Source organism: Melospiza melodia, chromosome 7, assembly GCF_035770615.1.
Source record: "Melospiza melodia melodia isolate bMelMel2 chromosome 7, bMelMel2.pri, whole genome shotgun sequence".
NCBI classification, from domain to species: domain Eukaryota; kingdom Metazoa; phylum Chordata; class Aves; order Passeriformes; family Passerellidae; genus Melospiza; species Melospiza melodia.
In genome coordinates, this window is record NC_086200.1 from 11,048,858 (window position 1) to 11,059,612 (window position 10,755).

The 10,755-nt window shown below is 48.2% G+C and overlaps 1 protein-coding gene across 1 annotated transcript; it reads right to left on the reverse strand.

The window, feature by feature from the left end:
* Positions 1-5,584: 5,584 nt before the first annotated feature.
* On the reverse strand, positions 5,585-6,205 carry LOC134420876 (olfactory receptor 14J1-like; the record flags this gene model as incomplete). The annotated part of the gene is made up of 2 exons (XM_063161285.1): positions 5,585-5,605; positions 5,747-6,205. Coding segments are annotated over 2 exons (480 nt in total), but the record flags the coding sequence as incomplete, so codon positions are not given.
* Between the last annotated feature and the right edge of the window lie 4,550 nt (positions 6,206-10,755).

Sequence of the window (10,755 nt, forward strand, 5' to 3'; positions counted from 1 at the left end):
GGCCAAGTCAAGGCTTTGAGATGTGTTTTTTGTTGATTGAATGTCTGTTGTAGTTTGACATGAGAAGAATTTTAAAAAGTAATACAAAAATTTTGTGTAACTGACAATCTGTTAAACCACAAAGACACTGAACACGCCTCTGTTAAACACAAATGTTAAAGATTAAATAAACCAGGAACCTCCTCTTTCTTTTCCAGTCAACAAAGAAGCAGCGGGCCCTGGCCCCAGCCCCCATCTCATCCAAACCAAACCAAACCCAAACAAACCAAACCAAACCAAACCAAACCAAACCAAACCAAACCAAACCAAACCAAACCAAACCAAACCAAACCAAACCAAACCAAACCAAACCAAACCAAACCAAACCAAATGAAGCAACCCTGCCATGGTCTGAGCCCCTTCCCCCCTCCCCAGACCGCCCCCCTCCATTGGCCCCATTCTAACCAAACCAAACCCCAACAACTCCCAAACAGGAAAACAAAAGAGGCTACAAAACCCCAACCAGAACAAAGTTGGCCACAGCAATTAAAATCTTACCATCAAGTCCCCTCCCCCAAGACAATTAAAACTAAAAACTCCTGCAACCTATGACCCATGCAAAATAACCCTACAACTAATATTAAACACAATAAAAAGCCCCAAAGCAGTCATAAAAGCAATCCTAATAAAACTCAACCACAACTTCCCTCCACAAGTTATCAGCGGGTTAGGTGTAAATCCTTTCAATCATTCAATCCTCCCTCAACTGAAAAAAAAATACAAACCAAAACAAAAAACCATAAAACCATAAAAGTCAGTAAAAAGTTAAATCCCTCCCCCAAAAAAGAAGAAAAAATACCTTTATCTTAAAACTAAAATTTTCTTATAAACTATAAAGAAAAAACTCTTTTTCTTAATAACACATGAAACTATAAAAAAATTCAAATAATCAAAATATTTCAAATTAATCAAAGAAAAACCTGCATGGTAAATAAATAAATGTTAAAATAACTGTAATTTTACAAAAAGTTTAAACAGGGGGGATAAAAAGTAATCCAGTATCCCCAAGAGAAGATCTCTATTGTCAGAGATAAAAATAATTTTAAAAGAAAACAATAAAAACTTTTACCTTTAAACAGCTCATCTTTAAAACAATACCCCTTAAGTTGACATGACCCATCAACAAGCTGTAAAAAAGCTTGTAGCAATAAAAACAATACCACAATAACAAAGATCCCCACACAACTGTTATCCATGACAAAACTAAGAACAAAAAACAACCTATTTTTTCCTCTTGTAAAAAAATCTCCATAACCTTAACAAGAAAAACTTCTCCCCACAGTAAACTAAAAAAATTCATTCTAGAAATAGTGAACTGACTAGCAATTTCTAGTTTAGTTTCTTTACATTTTCAGTAAAATGAAAAATATGTAAAGAAAAAAAAAGTATTCTAAAAATTTATTTTAATTCTTATTACCTTTTATTTAATTTTACTTTTAATAAATTTTTATTTACACCCTTTTAAAATTTTAAGCCTACTATACCTTTCTTGTAATCCTATCTCACAACAAGATAAATACATAAATAATTAACCAGCACTAAAACCCAACATATTCATCAGTACATTAATTAGGAAATCTCAAGATTAGAAAGATCTATAATTAACAAACGAAAAGCACTACAGTGTCATAAAAAACATTTTGCCAATGTTTCTCTGATTTTCCAAAGTTGCCAGTAAATGCTGTTTTGTTGTTTTGAGATCCTGAGAATCTCCAGTTTGTACGACTCTAGGGAGTCCAGCTCACAGTACAGAAGCAATTCTAATTCTTTTCAAATGTCTCCTTGAGAGAATTGTTTGGCGTTTAGGGGTCAGGGCTTGTGTGTCCTGCTTGACACAGCCCAGGCAGGGCTTTCCCAGCCACATTCCACACTCCATTTCCCAGCTAGAGCCGCTGCTGCCTCTGAGTTGTGCTGCCCCAGCCCCAGGGACGCTCTCCTTGTCTGCCCATTCCCCCACGGTCTCTGGGCAGGGATGGCCTCAGTGGGGGCTGCTGACATCCTCAGCACCTTGGAGGCTGCTGCTGAATTTTCCTGCTCCAGAGGCTTGTTCAGCCTTCAGCTCTTCAGTGCAGGAATTCAGTGTCCCAGGGCACATTAACATCCAGAACACCTTAACAAGCCAAGCCTCTGGGGGTAATTTGATTTATTTTCAAATCTTTTGTGGCTAATTAGATGAATTCCAGTAGTGCATTCAAGTTGAATAGATTCTATTTAAAGAGACAGTGAGAAAAGATTTCCTGGGTCCGATTTAGGTTTCTTCTCCCTGTTAATTTATTGATACGTGCTATCTCCAGCTGACACTGAATCCAAGTACCTCCTCATGCAGTTTGAATAGATATGAAAATCAAGACCCTTCATGGCTGACAATCAATCAGACTCTGTCCCTACCCCCACCCCACCATTTACCCAATCCATGCCCTGGCACTCAGAGCAGCCTTGTGCAAATCTGAGCTCCCTCCAGCCCAGGCTGCACCTGCAGCTTTCAGCTCCTTGGCTCCAACTCCCACCTGCTTTCCTTGGAGAAGGAGCTGCCCAAGACACAGAGGGATGTTCATTTGTTGCCAGCCAACAAAGCCAAGGGAAGGCACAGCTCCATCAAGGGCAAAAGCCATTCTTCTCCCTGTCTCTACCCTGCCCCTGATCCCCACAGCCTGTCCTGTTCCCATCATCCCTCCATTGCCAGGCACTTTCTGGGACAAGGCAGCTCTGCTCTGGCTACAGAGGGAGGTGGAAGTGCCACTACTGGAGTGGGAAGCACAGCTCATCAGGGTTTGTGTCCTTTGGGGGTCAGGAACTGCTGAGACTCAGAGGCACAGAAAGTTTCTCTTCATGGCCAACAGATTATAGTTGAACAGGATAAAATTTAATAACAATCACAGCTATGTGCAACCTCCCAGCAGTATCTGATGAGTCCACCATTCACAAGTGATTTCCATACTAAAATTATTTAGACAAACATGGTTCTATGATTGATGTAAACACAATCAAGTTCTTGGATCAGGATGCTCATCCTGGAGTGGGTGTAAAACAGCTCGAATGATTCCTGATTTGCAAAGCTGTCAGTGGTGGATGGAGAAGGGAGGTCAGGCTGATTTTGGTCTTGAGGAAATGCTGAAACCAGCCTGACTCATTTCATCTCCTCCTGTCCCAGGTGGGTGTCCTCTTTCCCCTTCCACCCATTGGCTTTTTTTTCCCACCAGCCCCCGGTGAAGAGCCTGGCTCTGTGTTCTCCATCCCCTCCTTGCTGGCACTGCCAGGCTGGCATGAGGAGCCCCTCAGCCTTCCCTGCTCTGGGCTGGACCAGCCCAGCTCCCTCAGCCTCTGCTCACAGCCCAAGGGCTCCAGCCCCACCTTGGAGGCCCTTCCCAGACCCTGCTCCAGCTGCCAGACATCTTTCCTGCCCTGGCCAACCCAATCCAGGCCACAGTGACTGGAGAACTCACGTCCTTGATGTCCTGGTCACACAGCCCTGGCCCCTTGTCCCCTGTCAGGCTCTGGGGTGGATCCTGTGGAACATCCTTTGGTGGAGGCTGTGGCTCCAGGTGGGCCAGGGGGATCCCGGGGGACAGGGACCCTGCTGGGCATGGACAGCATTGGACTTGTTGGGAGAAACTGTGAGGGGGAGCTGGGGTGGAGTGACCAACCCGGTGACTTGACACAGCCCTGCTGGGATGTCACACAGCTGGTCTGTGATGTCACAGCCTGCTCTGTGATGTCACAGCCCATTCTCCAATGTCACACAGCTGATCTCTGATGGTTGGTCACAGCTGGTCACAGCCAACTCTGTGATGTCATAGTCTGCTCTGTGATGTCAGACCTCTGCCCTTTGATGTCACAGATGGCTCTGTGATGTCACAGGGGCAGTATATGATGTCATAGCTGCTCAAACACCTCACATAACCCGCTCTGTGATGTCAAAGCCCACTCTGTGACCTCATGTTACCAGATGATAAATTGTCTCTACCAGGTGAGCTGACGCCTTGACCTTGTTCTCCAAAACCCCAGGCCTATGGAAGCCACACAATGCCCATTGTGTGAGAAAGGGAACTGGAACAGCAGCCTCAGTGTCCTGCCAGCTCAGCCAGGCCCTCTGGAACATTGGGGTCCACGACCACCAGGGACCACCAGAGAGACCCCAAGACAGAACAACACTTGGGTGAAGGGGAGGGGAAACAACAACCCCTGCAGTGCTACAGGCTGGGGACAGAGTTGCTGGAGAGCAGCCAGGCAGAAAGGGACCTGCAGGGACTGATGGACAGCAGGCTGGGCATGAGGCAGCAGTGTGCCCAGGTGGCCAAGCAGGCCAATGGCTCCTGGCCTGGATTAGGAATGGCATGGCCAGCAGGAGCAGGGCAGTGATACTTCCCCTGTGCTGGGCACTGCTTGGGCAGCATCTCGAGTGCTGTGTCTAGTTCTGCGTCCCCTGGGGTGGGGAATTAGAAGAAATTTGTATCAGGAAGAGTAAAGAAAGCAAAGGTGAAGCAAAGGAAATGCTCAGGGCAGTTTGGGGGTGGCTGCCAGGCAGCCCTGGCTCTGAGCAACAGCGTCTGCAGTGGCACAGGAAACTCCCAGCTGATGGGAACAAACTTTCTGGCTGACTGCAGAGGCCCGGACAAAGCTGAGTGGTTTCCCTGGTGTCCCCAAGCCCTTGCTGGCCCCAGGGGCTGATGGCATTTGTGCTCCCTCAGGTTCATGTCCCCACACCAACAGCATGGGGGTTCTCCCCCTGCTCTGTGCAATGCAAACAGGGGCTGCTGAGCCAGTGCTGCCATGTCTGTCCCTGTATGGATGGGGCACCTGTGTGCGCTGGGGGAGAGGCCAGGGCTGCAGAGGGGGGATGTTGTTGGCAGCTCCATCAGGACGCTCTGGGACGCTGCCCTGGGCTGTGCAGCGCACTGGGGATGGATCAGCCCCTGCTCTGCTGCTCCTTCCCGTCTCCCCCAGGGCCCTTGCAGAGCCCCAGCCATGCTCTTTGCCCCCAGCCTGCCCACGGCCAGCCTGGGGCTGCTCACAGGGGTTTCTGTGCTGAGCATTAGCCTGGCTGTGTTCTTGAGAGAGCCTGGGCAAGGAGCCTGGAGCCCCCAGGCCCTGGGCTAAGGCGTCAGCGCTGCCCCAGCAGTGCCCATGGCCTGTCCCTGCTGCAGCCCGGCACTGCCACCCCCAGGGCTGTGCCCGGCCCCGAGAGCACTCAGGCCCTGTAGCAACACCAGGGCCACCAGGGCAGCGGGGCAGGGCCACGGCACCCACAGTGGCAACACCAAGTTCTGCTGCTGCTGGGCACAGCTGCTGAGCCAGCACTGATCTGCCCCCAGCTCTGCACACAGACATTGCTGCTGCAGCTCACAAGATGGCAACAAAAGGGCATCTCTGCAGAAAACTCTGCTCGCAGATCCTTTACTTCATTTAAAGGCACTGAGAGCACAGCCCCTCATTGACAGAGTCTGGGGTCACAGGGAGGGTGCAAAGAAACAAAAGGAGAAATGGCACAAAAAATGATGTTTATTTGTGGACAATACTTAAAAAGTAAAACAAAAAAAAATAACCCTCAAAATGATACCAAGAAGAACTATCAAAGATAAATTGTATTACAAATGGTTTGCAAAAATTTGTTAGCAGTTTAATGTTCCTGAAACCATCCAGTCATCAGTCTCCACACTGCAGCTTTGGGCTCCTGGTTCCTCAGGCTGTAGATGAGGGGGTTCAGGACTGGAGGCACCACCGAGTACAGAAATGACAGGGCCACATCCAGGGATGGCGACGAGATGGATGAGGACTTTAGGTTGGCAAATATGCCAGTGCTGATGAACAGGGAGACCACGGCAAGGTGAGGGAGGCAGGTGGAAAAGGCCTTGTGCCATCCCTGCTCAGAGGGGATCCTCAGCACAGCCCTGAAAATCTGCACATAGGAGAAAACAATGAACACAAAACAGCCAAATACCAAACAGGAACTTACAGCAATGAGCCCAAGTTCCCTGAGATAGGATTTGGAGCAGGAGAGCTTGAGGATATGTGTGATTTCACAGAAGAATTGGTGCAGGGCATTGCCATGGCACAGAGGCAGGGAAAATGTATTGGCTGTGTGCAGCAGAGCATTGAGAAAGGCACTGGCCCAGGCAGCTGCTGCCATGTGGGCACAAGCTCTGCTGCCCAGGAGGGTCCCGTAGTGCAGGGGTTTGCAGATGGACACGTAGCGGTCGTAGCACATGATCGTCAGCAGATAAAACTCTGCTCCAATGAAGAACACAAAGAAAAAGAGCTGAGCAGCACATCCAGTGGAGGAGATGTCCCTGGTGTCCCAGAGGGAATTGTGCATGGCTTTGGGGACAGTGGTGCAGATGGAGCCCAGGTCGCTGAGGGCCAGGTTGAGCAGGAAGAAGAACATGGGCGTGTGCAGGTGGTGGCTGCAAGCTACGGCGCTGATGATGAGGCCGTTGCCCAGGAGGGCAGCCAGGGAGATGCCCAGCAAGAGGCAGAAGTGCAGGAGCTGCAGCTGCCGCGTGTCTGCCAATGCCAGCAGGAGGAAGTGTCTGATGGAGCTGCTGTTGGACATTTTCTGTGTCTTGGCATGGGAATCTGTAAAAAAAGGAACCATGGAATAGTTGGGTTTGGAGAGGACTTGAAATATCCCAGCACAGCGTGGGGGCACTTTCCCCCCACTGCCTGCCCAGGGCTCTGCTGCCTGGAGCTGTCCCTGCCAGCAGCTGCTTCCCTGTGCCCAAGGCTGGGCCCTGCCAGTGCTGCCAGAGCCCAGCCCAGCCCTTGCGGCTCATCCGTGCCCTGCAGACCCCTCCCAGCTCAGGCACTTCCTAGGGACAGCTCTGCTCTGCAGGCTCTGATGGCAACATCACAGCAACCCTAAGGAGTCTGGAAAAGTGACACTGATGCTGCCTCTAAGGGCTCCTGTGATTATTTCTGCATTGCCTGGTTTATTAAGATCTGAGTGAAAATATTTTGATTCTTCTCCGCATGAAATGAGAGATGAATACCTATGGGCAATTTCCTATAATGGCCACCCAGCGTAGTAGAATATAAAAGCAGGATTTTCCCTTTTATGCAGCCGTTAGCTTGCTGTGCTCCCTGTATAATCTCCTTGGAAATGTCATGCAGTTAAATGTCAGGCTGGGAGCAGTCCTGAACAATGCAGCAACCTCCACACACAAGGAGACACTTCCAAGCCTTACCAGCTGTCTCCTCCCACCCAGATCTTGTCCCCCAGTGCTGGGAGCCGGTCCAGGGCTGGCTGAGAGCTGTCCCTGGCTGGCAGCAGAGTCCCTGCCCCAGCACAGCGCCCTGGGCTGCAGGACCCTGCTCTGCAGGACAGCCCTGGGCACCCCTGGCTGCTCTGCACAAGAGACAATCAGAGAATGGACTCACAGGGTCTGTAGGCATTGGGATGTTCCAGCTTTAGGAGATGGCTCCAGGAGCTGCTGCTGCATTGTCCTGCAGCCAGAGGTTCCTGTGCCAAGGGCTGGCAGTGATTCTGTCCCAGTCACTTCTCAGCACCTTCCCAGCCCTGACTGATTGAAGATCTCTGTGCCTCTGTGCTGTGCCTGGGGTGGCTGCAGGCAGTGCCCCAGCCCTGCTGGGCTGGCAGAAGAACTGCTCATCAAGAGAAATGTGCTTTTGAAGCTCTTCTTGGTTACCAGGAGCTTCCTCTGTGCCAGGAACCCAGCCCAGCTCAGCAGCACAGACACAGCACCAGGACATTAATGAGCCTCTGGGGCTTTGTGCTCAGGCCCTAAACATCAGTCCCTGAGAGGGAGCTGAAGAAACCTCTCCAGAACTCCAAGGCAGAATCCAATTCCAAAGTTTCTTGGACTTTTAATGGGTCCCACTGAGGAGCACAGCTGAGAAAGTTTCTCCAGGCCCCAGGCAGAGCAGAGAACTGGAGGCAGTGATGACAGGTGGGGACAAAGAGAAGCCAAGTCTTGGTGCCCTGGGGCACAGCAGCAGGGTCTGTGCCAAAAAGGGCTGTGAGGAGACACCTTGTCCTGAGGCCCTGGGGCCTCCTGGCACAGCCCCAGCCAGGCTGGGCACTGTCAGCCCCTTGTACTGCCCTCAGCATCCCCCCCTAGCCCACATCCCCGTGGCCTCAAGGATGGCCTTGAAAGAGTCCCAAGGCTCCCTGGGGAGCCTTGCTCAGGAATGGCCCTGGGGGCTCCTTCATGCTCCAAGAGACTGCAGGTTTTTTAAAGAACTTTGGGTTTGGCTTTTGCCTTGGAGTCTCTGAGAGGTTTGTGCAATCATGGCCTCCAATTATCTGCAGTAATTATTCCCTGGAGAGGCTTTGTCAGTAACAACACTCAGTGGGGCTCATTAATACTACAGGGTACTTCAGTCATTTTAAGGTACTTGGTGTTTCCCTTTTGATACACACTGTGTGAGAGGTTTTACAATCATGGCCCCAATTATCTGGTTTATTGAGTCCCTGGGGACCTTTGTACTGACACTCAGTGGGGCTCATTAATGCTTTGATATACTCAGGGTTTTTAAGGTACTTTATGGATTTAAGTATACTTTTAGGTACTTTTAAGGAATTACCTTCCAAAATTGAGTGTCTGAGAGGGTTTTGTGCCATCCTGACCTCCAGTTCTCTCCTCCAAAGAGTCCATGAGGAGCCTGTTGGGAATCTTCCCTCTTTCTGTTTTACAACAAAGACAAAACTGAAAGAATTTTGTAAGACTTTCTAAAAGCATCTAAACAAACATGAGACAATTAACAATACAACAACAACTAGGAAAATTAAATGTCCTGTTTTAGATAGACATCATTCAACCCTTTTATCCCTTGGATTGGAAGAGTTTATTGAACCAGTCTTTGTTTTCCACTTGAAGCTTCTTGAACTCTTCATTCAGTACTTGAATGCTCTTGTGGATTGACTCGCTGTGGCTGGAGAGGTTCATGCAACACATGCCCTCAGAGTCTACACAGCCATGCCCATGTGCCCAGAGTTAAAACTCTATCACCGTTCTGCAAGGTAGCATGTTTGATGGTCTCTCTGTCTGAGAGCAGGCCACTCAGTGTGAGGGAGGTAGCATTGGTTTGCTTACTTAACAGGCACCCAGGATGGTCTGCTTGTCCTAAAGCTTTAGCTGCAGGCACCCAAGGTAGTCCAAATTGGGGGTGCTGCCATCCAATACCTGGATTAAAGCTTTCAAAGCCATCTCTTTGATATCATCCAATACTTCTCTGGGGATTCCTGCTACTTGTTCATCCGGTAGGCTGTGTTTTCTTTCTCCAGCTAGATGGTTGATTGTCAATTCCGCCCTTGCCTCATTATTAGCATACTCATTGCTATTAGCATAATAAACACTTCCATCCCTCTTCCCACAGGGTGTATTCTGTAAATGACAACAACATAATATATTTTAAATCATAGGTTTCAGAATTTTGAAGCACCCTCGGGGTTCACGTCGGTGACCTGAGCCATACGTGCTGCCGGAAGCCTGGAAAGCTGCAAGAGCGCTCACGAAAGAGGTATGAAAAGGCAAGCAGCATATAAGTTATCCGCCACGTATCTAGAATGGCGAGAGGTAAAGGGGATAGATTTGTTATTAGCCTACGGATACGCTGAAGAAACTTTCCTTAACCCACATGAACTCTCAGAATGGAGAAACTGGGGATATACTGTGGGAAGCAGTGTTAGAAGATGATAAGTCAGCAAAGAAACCGAGCAAGCCATGGCGGGTGATATACAATACACTTCAGCATGTCTCTGAGTGCACAGCAGCAGCTGTGGCTCAGGGCGGCTGCGAGGCTGTGCTGCTCCGAACTCGGCATGGGCGCTCCGCCATGGGGAGCAGCCGCGGCGAGCGGCCGCCTGAAATGCTGCGCTGTAGCGGGGGCAGCGGCGGCAGCCGCAGGGGGTTTCGCCCCCTCCGACACAAGCGCCGCGGGACCGGAGCGCTTCTTCCAGCGGGAGCGCTCTCCCTCCGCCCCGCAGCCGGCAAAAGCTTCAGTGTGACACCTAACAGCTTAATAAATGTGACTCTTGTCAACAAAAGAAAGATTTCTACTGCAATTAAGAAGCCAGTGATAATAAACAAAGGACACCGAGGACCATTATGGTCAAGACGTTTTTCACCTAAGTTAAAAGAACTTTTTGTTTTTCCTAGCAGAGACTGTGAAAGAGACTTTAAATATCAGAAGCCCAACTAACTCAGTCAGTAGAACATTAAACTCTGGAATTATATTTTGAAAAAATTTAAAAATGTTAAAAATGTGTAAAAGTGGTTGTAGAAGTAAGATGTAATGAGTGTGTTTTTTGTATTTTTTAAGCCTTGTTTAGATGTAATAAAAGTAAAAGCAAGCACTGAATTTAAAAGAATTTTTCCACAGGTATACCTTGAACAAACTTCTTATGTCTAAGTGCATTCAAGTATAAAAATGCTGCAGCAAATATGTGAAGAAACTTGTTTAATTTAGTATTTTAGAATCAGGCCTGTAAGTAAGTTATAGTAAATGCTATATTTTATTTCTATAGTAAGTATTATCCGTTGCTAAGTAGTTTAAGTTAAATTATCTATTAAGTGCCATTAAATGTTAAATACTGTTAAGGTTTAGTTTTGTTAAGTTTATCTCCTGTTAAGTTAAGGTGTTATTAATTTTAAATAAAGCTAGATTGTTTAAATTATATTAGGTTTAAGTTATGTAGAATTTAAAGTCAGTTAAGTTTTGTTAAAGTTTTGTTAGATTTAAGTGATTTTACATGTAAAT